Genomic DNA, 18,585 nt, shown 5'->3' with positions numbered 1-18,585 from the left:
ACTGAAAGTTGGTCAAAAACACTTGAGGCCAAACTGCCCATCAACCGGAACATGATGGAATAAATGAGTCGTGACTGTAATCATAACATTGTTTTGGTATTAATCATGTTTTCGTTGTGAAAGCTGAAGTGTGATATCCGACACGGCTCTGTTAGAAACAAGACCCTTCTATTGCAACAAACGGCGAAAAGCAGATGCGGGTGTAGAAGTAGTGAAGAAGAAAAAAGTGGTAAGGAAGTAGCCGTAACTGTCTCGCTGCTGCTCTCTTAAAATGTTCCATTAAAGTGTCGGTGGATATATGATACATGCTGATTCACGCGGGCGAGATCTGGCTGCAGGAAGAAAAGCATCTCTTTTAAGAAGGAATTCAGATCCGGCTGTCAGGTGTGCTGAAGTCTTTAGAAAGCCAGGTGGGAAAACCGGATTGTTGGAGCGGTATTAGAAAAGCCTTCCAGGCACCAATAACTTTCAACACGGAAAACCAGTCTGACTGCTTTCCTGCTAGACGATTTGAAATACATATATATATAAACACATTGCCTCTTGTAGATGGAAGTCCTAGGCCTACAACATTTTCAAAAGTTTTACATTTGCACGTTGTGAAAGAAAGTACAGGAAATGGGACAGGTATTTTGTGTAATTTAATTATTTATTAAAAATACATTATACACATATTATGCACAGGAAAAGTGGCACTCTACACTGCTTGCCGTTGATCACATCGAACAGACAGTTAAAATACACAAATATCTTTTAAAGCACGTGAAATCAGACAAATTAGGAAAGAAATCTTTTGGTAACTCCAGTCATCATTCCATAAGGCCAAAGGAAATCTACTTGATGTACATGTGTGGTCAGCTGAGCGGTGACAACTACATTCTTTTAGTGGCTGGAACATCAACCACAGATGTTTAATAAATGTTAAAGTGCTTATAATTTTGTGAATGATGCTTGCTCCGGGCCTGCAGCGCACAGATTCCACGCGAACATTTGTGTGCATGCATTTCCATCAGCAGCAGCAGCGACTGAAGACATGATGGAAGACAGTCCCACCACCACCAGCCTATTGATTTACAGACAAGTGCAGAAATCTCTTTAAATATAAACATGTAGAGCATTCACATTGCATAGGCGATTACAAAAGTTCCAGAATATAAAAATTCAGTATGCAAAAACTACTTTTAATTTGCACTGGGGCAAGCAATATCTCAGTCTGATCGTGGACCCCTAATATGGAGTCAGAATCACGATCTTCTTATTGTCCACCAGTGATGACGAGGACGTTAACCGCAAGGCAGAGTCCACAAGTGATGGGTGATATCATGCAAAGCCTCCGGTTGGAATCCATCCGAATCTTTGCATACGCAATCCAGGCGAACGTGGAAGACTTGAAGGGCTTAGACATGGCTTGTTTGATCCTGAGTAGAAAATAAACAAGTTTTCAAGCCAGTAATCACATTTCCTCCGCCGCTAGTTCATGAGGGCCACTGTGCTCTCCGGTTGGCCTCGGACCAGCTCGGAGAAGAACTCCAGCGCCAGCTGCACGTGAATGGGAACAAACACATAGGAGGTGTAAATGACCATGGCCACCATAGTAAAGAGGATCGAGTTGAAGATGGACTGTTCCCACGGCTCCAGCACATAGATGCCTGTGACCAGCAGGTACTGATAGTACAGCCAGCCCACATACTCTCTCATGTTCTTCATATCCATGCGGAGGAACGACACAGCCGTGCTACGAGCTGCTGGGGAAGACAACAGGGTGAGGCTTCCTTTCATACTGACAGCACAACAAACACATCAAACCATGGCATGTGAATATATACGACACGAATGAGTAACTCTGCGGCATCCCTCGTGCACTGCATTATTTATTTTTAGGGCCGTCGTCTGCTACTGCTGATAACAACTTTATCACGCGAAACAAAATAAACATCACCGATACAGGCTGCCCTTCTGAAAACATGAAAACGCATGCCGTGATGAAACTATCAGGAAGGAGCGATAGAAATGCCACATTTTGAATAAAAATACCTTTACAAGCTTATTCGAGATGGTTTCATGCCTGAACTCCCAAATCACAGCAATGCATTCATCCTTGAAACCAATGACTGCATTTATTTCATCTGCCTGCTCAAGTTAGTTATCACATGTAAAAATCATTCAATTCAGTGCTTTTTTATCCCGTGCATGTCTCTTTGGCTCGTTGGACGGGAACGGTGCGTGTTCGCAAATGTTTTACGCGATATTAGCACTATTTAAATTCTCAACTTTGGATGGAAACCCAACTACCGAGAGCGTCTTTTAGCGAATGCTGTGGTAATTTTACATTTGCAGGTAGTTTATTTCCACGCAGCTGGAATCACGTCAGGGACCGTGTGACCTTTGTAGAGAGTGCTGGGATGGAACGACCCGTGTTTAAGTGTGTGATAACTGTTGAAACAAAGCTCAAGGGCAATTAAAGGCCAGTCTTCAACTCGTGCAACGTCTGCATCTACAAGTGCAGCACATGTATGAAGGCGCAAAACCCGTGTCAGCAACAAGCCAAACATTTACACTGACATTTACACAAAATGCAGACTAATGCAACAACAACTGGAGTTAAAATGGCACTATTATGGTCAATTATTAATTGCATAACAAGGCTATATAGTTGAGCAGTACTGCACTTAGTTTCATTCATATTCAGCCCTCAATCTGATTGAAATAAAACCGGTTAACTGAGCCCTTACCTCATCAGGTAGCCCACTAAATCTTTTTACAGGGCTGTACTGAGTCTCCCTGCAGCTATAGAGCAAAAAAGCGTAAACAAACCTGACTATACATGACAACTGCAGAGTCATAACTCCATATCCAGGCAACGGCAGAAACATTAACAGAACAGACTTTTCTGATGCACTACATAAAAAAAGTATAGAGGATACGGACGTGGACGCGCATGAGAACGGTTCAAGCGCGCACGAGAGAAACACGATGAAATCAGTGTTATTAGATGAGCACGTTTACTCTGGCGTGACTGAACGTAGCAGTTAGAAACAGCAAGCTGCGTAGTTGTCGTGTCGTTGCGTCTATTGATGCTCATCGTGGAAAGCAGCACGCATCACGGGAGTCGGGTAAAGTCACTCACCTCCGCGGGTCACTCTGCAGTCGGGAGTGGATGTGATGTGATGTGAGTGTGAGCCGATCTACCAGTTCAACACACACACACACACACACACACCCTCCCACTTCTCCGCTTCACTCTCACCTGTGTGTGTGTGTGTGTGTGTGTGCGCGCGCGCGCGTGTAAAGTACTACAATGGCAAAAGATCAAACGTATTTTAAAGCTCCTTGTGTTTTCCCTACGTGCGCGCATCTCTCTCTCTCTCTCTCTCTCTCTCTCTCTCTCTCTCTCTCTCTCTCTCTCTCTCTCTCTCTCTCTCTCTCTCTCTCTCTCTCTCTCTCTCTCTCTCTCTCTCTCTCTCTCTCTCTCTCTCTCTCTCTCTCTCTCTCTCTCTCTCTCTCTCTCTCTCTCTCTCTCTCTCTCTCTCTCTCTCTCTCTCTCTCTCTCTCTCTCTGCGGTGATGATGCTGTAGCCGCAGTACGGTACTCTGTGACGTCACCTGCCGCATGCACCGCATACACATTGTTTTATCTTGCTTCTTTTGTTTCGTTTTAAAACACTTTTAAGTCTTGAAACTGGTTGAGAACCTCTGCATTATGCGTTGATGACACTGCAGAAAAGGAAATGATTTTTTAGCACTATTGGTAGGCTATAGCATGTTTTCCATATAAGAAATGTTTGTTACCTTTTAAAAAAATAAAAGCAATCATTGCTGTGATCCGTTATTTGGGAGTTTATGGTTTGATATTACACGATCCACACAATCAGAAGTGCTCATAGTGCATCATTTGTTCAAAAGTCATTAATTGTTCATATTGATTTGTAACTACATATAATTAAACAATCAAATGAAAACAATATAAATGGAGGGCAGTGTGCCGTCATCACACCTGACATCTTTTACTAATAATCAGACACAATTAGTATGCATATCTCCTGCTTTTATCATAGACATATTTCACTGACAGTAAGACGAGAACATTAGCTGAACAGTTTTCAGGTGAAAATGAATGTGTGCATGTTGTAAATTACTTGAATGAATGTCTTATTTGTTATAATAAAATGTATCTATGAAAGTTTCTAAAAGTTTCAAAAGTATAAAGTAAAAGTGGGCTCTAGTAATTGGTTTATTAAAAATAAGAGTCATAATGTAAATCCTGGACTAATGAAGTCATTTTTAGGTTGCTGGCCATCACCGTGTCTGTTACTGAATCTGACGGCCACATTTATTTATTTTGTACTAATCATTCTAATGATCATAGAGTCCAATTCATAAATGCTTCTTCTTCTTCCGCTTATCCGAGGCCGGGTCGCGGGGGCAACAGTCTAAGCAGGGACGCTCAGACTTCCCTCTCCCCAGACACTTCCTCCAGCTCTTCTGGGGGAACACCGAGGCGCTCCCAGTTCCAACACTGAGACACAAGTCTGACTCCAGCGTGAACCAAGCTCTGCTCTGATCATACAGGGACCAGACAGCCCTTAACAATGGGCCCTTTACCGTATTCCCAGAGCACCCCCCACAGGACACTGCGAGGAACCCGGTCGAATGCCTTCTCCAAAACCACAAAACACATGTAGACTGGTTAGGCAAACTCCCAGGAACCCTCCAATATCCTGACATCCAGGACGAAAACCGCATTGCTTCTCTTGAAGATGTGGTTCGACTGTCGGATGGATTCTCCTCTCCAGTACCCTGGCATAGACTTTCCCAGGAAGGCTGAGAAGTGTGATCCCCCTATAGTTGGAGCACACTCTCCGGTCTCCCTTCTTAAAAAGAGGAACCACCACCCAAGTCTGCCAGTCCAGAGGCACTGTCCCCCTGCTGTAGAGGTGTGTCAGCCAAGACAGCCCCACAACATCCAGAGACCTGAAGTACTCCGGGCGGATCTCGTCCACCCCCAGTGCCTTGCCACCGAGAAGCTTTTCAACAACCTCAGTGACCTCAGCCAGGGTGATGGTAGAGTCCCCCCCTGGGTCCCCGGTCTCTGCTCCCTCAATGAAAGATGTGTTGGTGGGATTGAGGAGATCCTCAAAGTATTCCTTCCAAAGCCCGATAATGTCCCCAGTCAAGGTTAGCACGTTCCCACCAGCAATGTATACGTTGTTGGCAGGGCACTGCTTCCCTTTTCTGAGGCGTCGGACGGTTTGCCAGAACCTCTTTGAGGCCGTCCAATAGTCCTTTTCCATGGCCTCCCCGAACTCCTCCCAGACCCAAGTTTTTGCCTGCACAACCACCCGGGCAGCGGCCCGCTTGGCCCACCAGTACCTGTCAGCTGCCTCAGGAGTCCCACAAGCCAACCAGGCCTGATAGGACTCCTTCTCCAGGTTGACGGCATCCCTTACTTCCGGTATCCACCACCGAGTTCGGGGGTTCCCGCCACGACATGCACCGGAGACTTTACAGCCACAGCTCTGGATGGCTGCGTCAACCAAAGAGGTAGAGAACATAGTCCACTCTGACTCAATGTCTCCAGCCTCCCTCGGGCAAAGTTCTGCCGGAAGCGGGAGTTGAAGATCTCCCTGACAGGGGTCTCTGCCAAACGTTTCCAACAGACCCTCACGATACATTTGGGCCTGCCAAGTCTGTCTGGCCTCCTCCCCCGCCAACGGATCCCGTTCCTCCCAATCACGCCCCTCCAGGTGTCGCTCACATCACCAACGTGAGCGTTGAAGTCCCCCAGCAGGACGATAGAGTCCCCGGTTGGAGCACATTCCAGCACCCCTACCAAGGACTCCAAGAAGGCTGGGTACTCTACACTGCCATTCGGCCCGTAGGCACAAATGACAGTGAGAGTCCTCCCCCCAACCCAAAGTCGCAGGGAGGCGACCCTCTCGTCCACCGGGTTAAACTCCAACACATGGCGGCCAAGCTGTGGGGCTATGAGCAAGCCCACACCAGCCCGACCGAAGTAGTGAAGAGTCCAGCCCCTTTCGAGGAGATGGGTTCCAGAGCCCAAGCTGAGCATGGAGGTGAGCCCGACTATCTCTAGGAGGGGATTCATAAATGTAATATCCAAAAATAAATGTAATGTTTGCGTATAAATATATTATAATTTGAAATCACATGTGCCAATATTTTATTCACAAAAGAATATAGATAGCATGTTTAAACTGAGAAAGTTTACAGTTTTATGGACAAAATGAGCTAATTTCTAGATGTGATGCCTGCTGCAGGTCTCAGAATAGTTGGGACAGGGTCATGTTTATCTCTTTTCTTCTTTTCAGAACAGTTTGAAGACGTCTGGCGATCGAGGTTATGAGTTTCTGTTACTTTGTGTACTTACACACCTCCATACCGTCAGAGGTGCTGACTTTCGAACTGAATGCTGAACACGCTGGAAGATCTGAACAAGGTCAAATTTGGACTCATCTGACCACTTTGAAACAGTCCATTTTAAATTAATCTTGGCCCACAGGACGTGGCAGAGCTTCTGGAGCATCTTCACATATTGCTTTTTTTTATCATGATAGAGCTTTAATTGTTATCTGCAGACGACACGGAGGATTGTGTTTACAGACAGAGGTTTCTGAAGTATTCATGGACACATTTGGTAATCTCAATGACAGAAACATGATGAGTGACGAGTGTCGTCTGAGGACCTGAAGACCATGAGCATCACAAGATTTCTCCAGTTTCTCTGAATCCTTTGATGATGTTATGTGCCGTGGATGATAAGATTTGCCTTTAAATTAATTTGAGATTATGAACTATCAAATTTGAAATGAGCTCATTTAGTGGACAAAAGTGTAGAGTTTCTCAGTATAAACATTTATGTTCTATATGTTTTATTGTGGAAAAGATAATGGGCTCATGTGATTTGAAAGACTTTAAAATCATCCCAACATTTCTGGAATCCGGGTTGTATGCGACCGCATCTTTGTTAGAAACAAGACAGAAAAACAGTTGCGTGTGTAGAAGTGAACTGAAGTCATTATAGTCATAAATCGTCATGTACAGTACTGTCTGTCTGTCTTAAAATGTTACACTTACTACTTAACATAGCCTAACTGCCAAAAGTTCATCCTTGGTTTCACACGCGAGTGTCGGTGGATATATGATACATGCTGATTCACGCGGGCGAGATCTGGCTGCAGGAAGAAAAGCATCTCTTTTAAGAAGGAATTCAGATCCGGCTGTCAGGTGTGCTGAAGTCTTTAGAAAGCCAGGTGGGAAAACCGGATTGTTGGAGCGGTATTAGAAAAGCCTTCCAGGCACCAATAACTTTCAACACGGAAAACCAGTCTGACTGCTTTCCTGCTAGACGATAATACCTCTGCTATCCAAATATGATGGGCTTTGAGTTTTTCTCCTTATTTAACTTATATTTGACACAATCCTTAATTGAACTATTTCAATCTGACTTAATAAGTAATTTGAAAGTTAAAATGTTTAGGTTTTTTTGGCTGTGAAAAAAACTAAACGAAAAAAAAACAACTAAATGTCATCAAACCGGCTGCTGCTGACTGTGTGATCATCCTGAGGCGGGACTTTGGTGGCATCTGGTGGACGATTTAGCATGACTTTAATGTAAAATGTCAAATGCACAGCCTGATATCTATTTTTGCATGTGTGTTTAATTCTATTTATATACATGCACAATAGATGTACAGTATACTAGACATGGTAGTTAACCCAGGGGATTATTATTATTTTATTTTTTTTATTTTCCAACTTATGAATAGTATCAACTAGATACTTGTCCCTGTACTGCAGTCAGATGTCAGACGTTGTGGTGACATCTACAGCATCAGCACTGCACAAAGACTCTGAATGATGGCTCACACTGATACACCTGCTTAAATGTGATTCGATGTATTAGTAGAATAAACTCATGATATTTATCAGGTGTGTCATTTGGAAGTGCTGTGCGTCCTCGTGATTATTAATAGAATAGTGAGTAAATTATCGTGCATTTGAGTGATAAACTAAAAAGTTAGTTTACTCTCGCTTGATTACATTAGTTCCAAACTTAAAGTGTCCTTATTATAGGTTATGAAAGATTCATATTGTGGTTTTGGGAGTCCCCAACAACAGGATCACATGCACACGAGGTCAAAAAACACTTACATTTATTTTTTTATTTAGCTTACTTCCTCAATGACTCCCAAACGATTCACTCAACCATTCCTTTTTCCAAACCTCTCCTTTGCGTGAGCTTTTAGGGCTCCAAAAGTGGCGCTGGTGAAGGATAAGTTAAGAAAAGATCAATACGTTAATGTTTCACGTTGACATCATCACGAAACGCCTCGGGATTGGTTTTAAAAAACGACTCGCTTCGATGATTCAGAGTCGACTCTTTCTTTAGACAGAATGTAACTTCACACACGGCGCTCTGTCAGATTTCAGACTTTGCTGGACGTCTTGGTCCACACTTCAGAAGGTTTTTCCCGAGTACAGAACAAATAAATCAGCACGTGTTTAGGATCAGAGTAATTTCTGTACACTTTAGTAAACATGAGTGGTAGTCGTCTCCGAGGTGTGAAAATATGACGTCCTGGCACCTTTTCTAACATCAGGATACAACACCGTGATTTTCGCGCACAGGGCTGGTATGAATGGCGGAGTCTGGGGGAAGCGAGGAGGAGAGACGGGTGAATAGAGTGCACAGTGTTCTGCGGGCTTGGGTCAGGTTTCTGGGTCAGTTCTGGTAACACCGCTGCCCAGCACTTTGTTGAGGTTCAGTCTGGGTGACTGTAACTGTGAAGCACTGGGCCAGAACCGTAGTACACCCCCCGCTCCGCTCTGAAATACACGCTTTCTGCTGCCTTCAGTCTTCAGCGCTTGGAGCCGGATCAGACGCACGCGAGACGAGCCTCCTGTCTGGTAAACGCTTTTTCACTGACTCTGCTGCTGAGCGCTTTTCGGGTATCCATAGAATCTTTTTAAAATTCAGTTGAGGTTCTGAAATTTGAATCATCTAACAGACAATCTTTCTACGATCTATAGTTTGCATCTGCTTTGGTAAATCTAGGTGCATTACTACATTTGAACATCTTTTAAAAATGTAAAAGATAATATCTGATCTTTTCTCTGGCAGATCTTTTTACATTTTTTAAAAGTTTAAAAATCTGCTTTGGTAAATCTAGGTGCATTTCTCACTTCTTTTTGTGAACCTTCAGCAAAATGTTAAAAACCGTAAAAAATGTCTGCTGACTTAAAGAGAAGCTTTCGACCAAACGTCATTTGCATGGTTTTTCAGACGTGCATTTTATCAAACGATTAATTGCATTCAAAATAAAAGTTTTTATTTACATAATGTGTGTGTGTGTGTGTGTGTGTGTATTTATTATGTGCATATCACTACACACACATACAGTGTATTTACATGTATATAATAATATTCATATAATTTATATTACATACAAATATTTAATATATAATAAGCCTTACATCTACACATACATGTGTGTGTATTACATATCCATAAATATGTACACAGTACACACAAGTAAAAACTTTTATTTTGGATGCAATTAATCGCTGAATTCAATTTCAGGATGAAAAATCTTTTAAACACACTTTTATAGTCATTAAATCTTATGCGCTTTAATGACTTTATATTCACTGAAAGAGCACATGCAATTTTTTTTAAAGGTAAAGCGGGGAGTGTTTTTTTGTCTATTCTTCCTCGCCACCATCATTTTCTATAACCCTGTGAATCGAAAGCCTTCCAGTCTGTCTTGGGAATTTGAAGGGGGAAAAAAGCAAAAGGTGAACAGTCCAAAAGCCTCTCTATTCCTGACAAGGTCACAGTGATCTCCATTAAAGGCTTACCAGCGGAGCACAGCCTCAGCCGTTACCAAAGACACCTCCAGCTCAGGTGACACGCTCAAATCTCCCTCAACAGGAGCGAACGGCACGCATTCAGCGCAGGACGCATTGATCAACATGAATGTTAAAGCTCTGCGTCTGAGGAGCATTAGAAGTCCAGAGCATGTGTTTGCTCCTGATTGTGGAGCAGCTCTGCAGGGGCTCCGGGGTTGTATTGCGACACCGGCTCCGTGTCCTATGGTTTACCCTGTCTCGCTCCCATAAGGCTTTTCAGGACCGGTGGGGGGGGCCGGTGTTCAGCGGAGCCTCTCTTCGCATGGGCCGGAGTAAAGTGAGCACTATGGCTGGGTTTGTCTTGAATGGGGGAGTGACACCAGCAGGTCAAGGTGGAGTATTACCCTCCTGAAGCAGCCCTCGCTCTCACGTTTCAGATGGGTATCGCCCCCTGGCCCTGCTGTGCTCCGCATACCTCCTTCTATAGCCTATGTTCCTGTAACTTAACACTGAATGCATTTTCTTTATGCCTCTTTCAGCTTCACTGATTCCAGAGGTGCTTGGGTAGGATGAGAGAGAGAGAGAGAGAGAGAGACACAGAGAGAGAGAGAGAGAGAGAGAGAGAGAGAGAGAGAGAGAGAGAGAGAGAGAGACAGAGAGAGAGAGAGAGAGAGAGAGAGAGAGAGAGAGAGAGAGAGAGAGAGAGAGAGACAGAGAGAGAGAGAGAGAGAGAGAGAGAGAGAGAGAGAGAGAGAGAGAGAGAGAGAGAGAGAGAGAGAGAGAGAGAGAGAGAGAGAGAGAGAGAGAGAGAGAGAGAGAGAGAGAGAGAGAGAGAGAGAGAGAGAGAGAGAGAGAGAGAGAGAGAGAGAGAGAGAGAGAGAGAGAGAGAGAGAGAGAGAGAGAGAGAGAGAGAGAGAGAGAGAGAGAGAGAGAGAGAGAGAGAGAGAGAGAGAGAGAGAGAGAGAGAGAGAGAGAGAGAGAGAGAGAGAGAGAGAGAGAGAGAGAGAGAGAGAGAGAGAGAGAGAGAGAGAGAGAGAGAGAGAGAGAGAGAGAGAGAGAGAGAGAGAGAGAGAGAGAGAGAGAGACAGAGAGAGAGAGAGAGAGAGAGAGAGAGAGAGAGAGAGAGAGAGAGAGAGAGAGAGAGAGAGAGAGAGAGAGAGAGAGAGAGAGAGAGAGAGAGAGAGAGAGAGAGAGAGAGAGAGAGAGAGAGAGAGAGAGAGAGAGAGAGAGAGAGAGAGAGAGAGAGAGAGAGAGAGAGAGAGAGAGAGAGAGAGAGAGAGAGAGAGAGAGAGAGAGAGAGAGAGAGAGAGAGAGAGAGAGAGAGAGAGAGAGAGAGAGAGAGAGAGAGAGAGAGAGAGAGAGAGAGAGAGAGAGAGAGAGAGAGAGAGAGAGAGAGAGAGAGAGAGAGAGAGAGAGAGAGAGAGAGAGAGAGAGAGAGAGAGAGAGAGAGAGAGAGAGAGAGAGAGAGAGAGAGAGAGAGAGAGAGAGAGAGAGAGAGAGAGAGAGAGAGAGAGAGAGAGAGAGAGAGAGAGAGAGAGAGAGAGAGAGAGAGAGAGAGAGAGAGAGAGAGAGAGAGAGAGAGAGAGAGAGAGAGAGAGAGAGAGAGAGAGAGAGAGAGAGAGAGAGAGAGAGAGAGAGAGAGAGAGAGAGAGAGAGAGAGAGAGAGAGAGAGAGAGAGAGAGAGAGAGAGAGAGAGAGAGAGAGAGAGAGAGAGAGAGAGAGAGAGAGAGAGAGAGAGAGAGAGAGAGAGAGAGAGAGAGAGAGAGAGAGAGAGAGAGAGAGAGAGAGAGAGAGAGAGAGAGAGAGAGAGAGAGAGAGAGAGAGAGAGAGAGAGAGAGAGAGAGAGAGAGAGAGAGAGAGAGAGAGAGAGAGAGAGAGAGAGAGAGAGAGAGAGAGAGAGAGAGAGAGAGAGAGAGAGAGAGAGAGAGAGAGAGAGATGCACAGGTTATAAAATAGGGTCCTACTTTATATTCAGAGGCTTTAACTATGGACTTTAAAGTAGTGTTGTTGCATCTAAATTATTAACCGTATTCAAAATAAAAGCTTTTGTTTAATTATTAAGGACTATATATATATACACACATAGATGCATGCATATATTAGGAGGACCATTTTCCCCAGGACTCGTCCGTGCCAGGATTTCTGTACCTCGAGAGCGTTTTTAAAACATAAGGAACCGATATCATACACAAAGACAAAACCTAGATATTTTCGACAATATAGAATTATTTAAAAATGTATGTTATATATGTGCATCTACATAAACATCATAAATGTATAAACAGCACACATACATTATGTAAACAATAACTTTTTTTGAATGCGATTAATTGTTTGACGCCGCTAATTTTAATTCATCATCTGATACGATGCACTTATTGCGTACATACTGTACGTTTTTATTTTTTAAAAATGCCTGCATGTCGTTGCATCTGTAATTTCTTTCTACCGAACGCACCTCAGTAGCAGTGTTTTGCTATAATATGAACATAAGAAGTTCTTGTTGTTTATGTAAGTACATGGAAGTAAAGGCCACCAAAAGTGGGAGCCAAAATATAAAATAAAATATTTTTAATATAACTGTTAAAATCTCCAGCGTTCTTGTAGTAACTAGAACGGTATTTAATGGTTACCAAAAATCTCCTTACAACGTTCAAGTACAAATAACATCATTTTGAAAATATTCATATAAATGCTTTATCTTAACATTTGATAACTTGATAACGAAAGATGGGTCGTGATAGCTGTAAGAAATGACTTACTGTAAGTCAAGTGTTTACATAAACCAGTCAAATTATTTGTAATAATTTTTATAAAGAAGTGTCCTATACTCAAAGCCTGCATTTAATCCAGCAAAAGCAGTAATGCTGATAAATATCTGACAAAAAACAACTGTGTTCTATTTAAATATATTTTAAACCATATTTATTTCTGTGAAGTGCAGCTTCATTTTCAGCATCATTACTCCAGTCTTCAGTGTCACACGATCCTTCAGAAATCAGAATAATATACTGATATTTCAGGCTTCTTTGATAAAGAAAAAGATCTAAATAAATAAATAAATAAAAAGTCAAAAGATCAGCATTTGTCTAAAGTAAAAAGCTTTTGTAACAGTATACAGACCACTCAAAATCAGTCTATTGTTTTTCATCAAAGAAACCAGAAAAAACTCTACTCAACTGTTTTCAATGTAATAATAATATTTTAAAATATATTCATTTATAAAGCTGCTGTACTTTGGATGAAATACATGCAGGCTTGAGCAGAAGAGACTCTACAAACACCTTTGATTGGTAGTTTGTGCTAGCTTTTGTGTTTCACTGCGACGCTTCTCAACAGCTTTTCAGTGTAAACGTGCGCTAGCCTGTCATCTCTGACCACCGTCTCTGTGAATGACCCCTAACACATCACACACACTCTCACAGAACTAATCCGCTCATGCTCGCTGGCTGCCAGGAGCCTTCATTTTACCTCAAAAGCAGCTTCATTAGATAAGCCATTTCCCTCCAGAAAACAGTCGGGGCTGAAGTGAGCTCCTGAGATTATCGCTGCTCTTTTGGACAAAAGCTTTTTTGGAGTGACACCAAACAGATTGGAATGAGACTCTGATTTCCTGACTGAGGCCGTTATATTCAGCTGGCAGCTCCTGGTCTCAGCGAGCGCTCTGCAGGCCTGCGTCACCCGTCTCTAACTGTTCTGAGAGCGAAAGCGTGGGGAGTTCTGACCCAGGTAATCAGCCGCTGTTATATCGATGAAAGCCCTGAGCTTGGCACCTGTCCATCCAAATTTGTCCTGGATCGTGTGTCTCATCCGTCCAGATGTCAGACCAGTTTTTTGTCCTGCCTTGCTTGCTCTTGGTTAGATGGCTTGCTTTCACGAGGGTCCCGTATTCTGTGTCACAAAAGCACCACACAGTATAGCCACTATAGTGAGCCGAGGCTATCCTTTTCTCTTGGCCACTTACTAACAGATAGAGCAGGGTTGCGATCAAGAATGTGTTCGAGAATGAAACGCTTCAATATGTTCCCATGTGAACATACGCTCTCAGAAAAAAAAAAAAGGTACAAAAGCTGTCACCGGGGAGGCATCTTATATAAAAGGTGCACTTTTGTACCTATTAGGTTCAAACATGTACACTTTAAATACTAATATGTACCTTTAAGGCACCAAAGTGGATCATTTGGGTACAAACACGTACCTTTCGAAAAGGTACCACCCCGATGACAGCTTTTGTACCTTTATTTCTGAGAGCGTATTTCCATTTTAACGTTTTCCAAAGTTCTATACAGTATTTAAATGCAATTACATCAGAAGTAACTTTACAGCCAACAGATATTTCTGTAATATAAAAGTGAATCATAAACTGTGCTTCCAAACAAGCTCCAAAAGGTGTTACGAGTATGAGCATTAGAGTATGCTGCTTCTTCTTTAGTTTTCAGTAGGCATCTGGAATATTCTGTGGACAATAATAGTTTAATATCAGTCCGTCGTGAGACTGAGTTGATGCACATATGAATCAGGTATCTGAGGTACTGAGGCTGGAGATCTGGAGATCTACTCTTCTGCAGACTTCATTTTCCACCCTGCTCCAAGTAAACCCTTGTTTAGCTGGTTTAGGAGCAGGATCCAGCGTGCTATCTAGAGTGACTTACTATAAGAAGACTATGTCAGAGAAGACAGTGACAGTTTATCTGATGATTACATAAAAAAAAAAAAAAGTACAGTTTAACAGACATCTGGAAGGCGTACTGAACTTTTATGATCCCATAAAAATAACGCTGCATGTTGTAAGTGACTTAAAGGCATGCGTTTGGTGAAAGACAAACTCGTAATGTATGGAATTTATTGTTTAGTGAAACTCTTGCTCTCCTTTGCACTTTTATAAGAAATAGAGCATCAGTTTATGTTGGCATCCTATATAATTTTGAGAACATTAATATACAGACAATGCCAGGATCAGATTTGCGCTCAGGATATTGAATGAAAAAAATGGTTTTTCTGGACAAAAATTAGTTGTTTTTTGGGATGTTTGATCATTCGGTTAAGGGTTTCCTCTTGTTGTTTGGAAAAAAAATCAAGTTTTATTTTCCTTTTTTAAATTTAATCGCTCTTCTTCTCAGACGGAAAATGGGGATGATCTTTGAACGCGCCATCTTCGTAACTGTATTAGCACTGACCTTTATAACCCTGTGTGACACCATCAAGCCCACTCAGAGGCCAAAGTACCAGTACACCAAGAAACCCCCTCGAGAGCTGGTCCAAACCACTGTATATGTGGGCAAGCCTACAGCCACCGCACGGATTGTGGACTACACCAAAACAAGAGAGCGCTTCCCTGCGCATATCACAACAGAGAGCACTACCGTTCCTGCTGACAGCTATATCGACTACCCTACAGACACCACCGCATCTCCCACCACAGCCAAAGACAATTACACACTAGACTACAACGAATGCTACTTCAACTTCTGTGAGTGCTGCCCTCCAGAGAAAGGTCCGCAAGGCTTCAAAGGAGACGTAGGACTGCCAGGTCAGCCAATCGAAGCCATATGCTGCGTGTGTTCTTATAACAAAACGGGGTCAGATTTTCTAAACAGGGCAGATTAGTTTGAGACCGATGGGAGTGGAAGGTTCTGTGGGCGATCTACTGATGTAGTAATGCCAAAGGAGAACAGTAAACACTAATTTTCAGTTAAAGTCAATTCATCATTGGTTCAATGAGTGCTTGTCCATATTGACCAAATCAATCTACCAAGAACATCGCCAATGAGTGTAGGGTCGCAAACAAGCATAGGCAATGGTAATTGGGTACAACAACACAAGTCCAAAATACTGTAAGACATGCTTTTTTGGGTCAATAAATAATGGTGCAAGCACCAGTATGACGATTTTTGCAAACTTTAGCTGTGATTCATTTAACCCCTTAATTGTCACTTTCAACTTTATGCACTTTTTGTATTGGCTTATAAAAAATCTTTTAAGAGGCTCCTCCTTAAGGTTCATCTTTGGTGGTTATTTTGTGATAGAAATATCATTGTGAAAGGATGTATAAATATGGCAGGAAAACAAAAAATGGTGTCAGTCAGTGACAGTAATGCCTAAATAGCCTCAATTTTTTGATACCAACTTCAAATTTGGAATATAACGTATTTAAACATACACTATACTGCCAAAAGTATTAGGTCATGAACAGGGCTGACTACTTCAGTACTATCCATGAGTACAAATCCTAATGTTAAAGCATATAAATATATTCTACGAAATTGTGTGCTTCTAATTTTATATGAATGTAGCATTGAGCCAAAAACTCATCACCAAACACCAAGGGTGTGGTCATTTTAGACACTTCCAAAACTGTTGCAACAGAGATAGAAATCAATTTTTAAATACATAAATTATGTTTCTATCTTTGTTGCCACTGTTTTGGAAGTGCCTTTCTCTGTTCTACAGAAGGGGGTGCCCCAATACTTTTGTCCATATAGTAAATCTACAAATCATTGGTGTTTGGTGATAAACCACATACTGGACGTTATCAGAACCACAAAATATTGTATATTAAATATGGAGTCATGTCAACCGTTATTAACAAGCAGAATTACTGAAGGAAAGAGGAGTCATTAAATCTCTAAAAACTCCTCAAACAGCATCACCAGCTTGACTTATTACTAAAGAGACTGCCTTTATTTCTGTTAGAGGTCTACAGAAGTTTATATTAATTTTCATACAAATTTTCAATGAGAACTTCTGCAGATCTCTAACAGAAATAAAGTCAGTCTGGTTAGTCTTTAAATCCAATGTTCGTTTCGCTTGAATTCACCATAAAGGTGATTAATGTTTCTGTTTGCTGGACTCATAACTCTACACAACAAGTTTGTAGTAAAAATGAACTGTGTAGATTCCTTTCCATCACTATTGTTTAACTGCATGTCTTCAGTGCATCTAGACAACAGACTTTAATTATAAAAGAGGGTTTGCTTTGGTACAGGTTGTTAGTAAATCTGTAAATTACTGTAGGTATTTGGATGAAAACCAGGTTTCTGCCATGTTGTTTAATCTTCATTGTAGGCCCACCTGGAGAAAAAGGAGAATCTGGATCCAAAGGTATTCCGGGCCCAATAGGGCCAAAGGGTTTTTCAGGATCTAAAGGGGATAAAGGTACATGCTTGAGTTGGAGATTATACTGTATATGGATATTATCCTGGTTATTTTTAACTCTAATCTTGATGAGATTTCCTATTGTTTTTAACAGGAGAGAAAGGTGATCAAGGAAACATAGGACTGACTGGATCTCCAGGCATCCAGGGAAAGGCTGGAATGAAAGGTGAACAATTAACCATTAGGCCCCTGCAAATATTATACCCAATAAAAATGAATAAATGCAATATATTTGTACTAAACAGGTGAGATGGGTATTAAAGGTGAGAAGGGTGCAGCTGGACTTCCTGGATTCAAAGGTTCAAAGGGAGAAAAAGGGGATCCAAATCTGAATGTGTCTAAAGGTGATCAAGGAGATCCAGGCAAAGATGGACCACCAGGTCCCCAAGGCATGACTGGTGAAAAGGGTGAAAAGGGTGATAGAGGAGAGTGTGGTTTACTTGGAGAGAGGGGCCAGAAAGGTGAGCCGGGTGATCCCGGGCCACCAGGCGTGCGTGGAGACCCTGGTCCATCCGGGCAACATGGCATGCATGGGACTCCAGGAAGTGCCGGAGAACGCGGAGAACCAGGAACTCCTGGAGCAAAGGGCGAGCCAGGAGCACGAGGACCAGTAGGAGTCAAAGGTATGAGAGGTCTGAGGGGAATGAAGGGTGACCGCGGCCTCCAAGGAAAACGTGGAGACCGAGGCCTACGGGGACTAAAGGGCTCAATGGGTCAAAGTGGATCGAGAGTACGGTCTGCTTTCAGCGTCGGCTTATACCCGAGCAAGTCTTTTCCACCATCGGGATTTCCAGTTCGCTTCGACAAGATCTTCTACAATGGAGAAAACCACTACGACATAGTCACGAGCAAATTCAACTGCACGTACTCGGGAGTTTATGTGTTCTCCTACCAGATTACGGTAAGAAACAAGCCGCTGCGCGCTTCTCTGGTGGTGAATGGGGTGCGTAAGGTACGCTCGAGAGACACCCTACAGGGTCAAGACATTGACCAGGCGTCCAATCTGGTGATCCTGAAGCTGGAGGTTGGAGACCAGGTGTGGGTAGAGACGCTGAGAGACTGGAACGGTGTGTACTCCAGCAGCGAGGATGACAGCACCTTCTCTGGGTTCTTGCTCTACCCTGACTAACACCATCTTCATGGCTAGATCTTGAACTGAACTTTACATGACATGGACATGGGAGAAATTTATGACCAATTACAGTAGATGTAGTGTCTTTAGTTTAAATGAGTATTAAAACGAATATCCCATTTTGCTAACCACATCAGATAGGCTAATTTGATTTCAAAATTTAATTTGGACAGAAAAATCATCGAAACTACACATTCACAAAATTGTCATACAGTGCACGGTATGTGTTGTGAGAGCACTGCGCAGCTCTTTTCATCAACCGTTTCGAACATTCAGTACATATTAAAACTTTATAATGAAGAAATAATTGGTAGTCATCTAATTGTAATTAGATGACAAGTCTTCTTTAACTGTTTTTCTTTTTTGGTGTACAACCTTTATTTACCACTGAGATATTAGAGAGTTTGACAAAAAATGATGTCATTCTGA

The 18,585-nt window shown here is 42.5% G+C and overlaps 2 protein-coding genes across 4 annotated transcripts; one reads left to right on the top strand and one right to left on the bottom strand.

Moving 5' to 3' along the window:
• Positions 1-640: 640 nt before the first annotated feature.
• On the bottom strand, positions 641-3,386 carry sptssb (serine palmitoyltransferase, small subunit B). 3 transcript variants are annotated; one of them, XM_043258372.1, is made up of 2 exons: positions 3,128-3,386; positions 641-1,745 (listed from the first exon to the last, which is right to left on the bottom strand). In XM_043258372.1, exon 2 carries the CDS (start codon positions 1,711-1,713, stop codon positions 1,471-1,473), a length of 243 nt encoding a protein of 80 aa, XP_043114307.1. In that variant the 5' UTR covers positions 1,714-1,745; positions 3,128-3,386; the 3' UTR covers positions 641-1,470. The 3 variants fall into 3 exon arrangements, with proteins under 3 accessions (XP_043114307.1, XP_043114306.1, XP_043114305.1); XM_043258371.1 differs by having other exon boundaries at positions 641-1,742; XM_043258370.1 differs by having other exon boundaries at positions 641-3,386.
• A 6,652-nt stretch (positions 3,387-10,038) lies between these two features.
• Positions 10,039-18,195, top strand: otol1b (otolin 1b). The gene is made up of 8 exons (XM_043258478.1): positions 10,039-10,223; positions 10,307-10,367; positions 13,506-13,598; positions 14,390-14,535; positions 14,990-15,399; positions 16,935-17,024; positions 17,119-17,190; positions 17,270-18,195. The coding sequence occupies exons 1-8, from the start codon at positions 10,039-10,041 to the stop codon at positions 18,151-18,153; spliced, it is 1,941 nt and encodes a 646-aa protein (XP_043114413.1). The 3' UTR covers positions 18,154-18,195.
• Positions 18,196-18,585: the final 390 nt, after the last annotated feature.

Source organism: Puntigrus tetrazona, chromosome 15 (assembly GCF_018831695.1).
Source record: "Puntigrus tetrazona isolate hp1 chromosome 15, ASM1883169v1, whole genome shotgun sequence".
Classification (NCBI taxonomy): Eukaryota; Metazoa; Chordata; class Actinopteri; order Cypriniformes; family Cyprinidae; genus Puntigrus; species Puntigrus tetrazona.
This window is presented reverse-complemented; position numbering and strand designations above follow the sequence as displayed.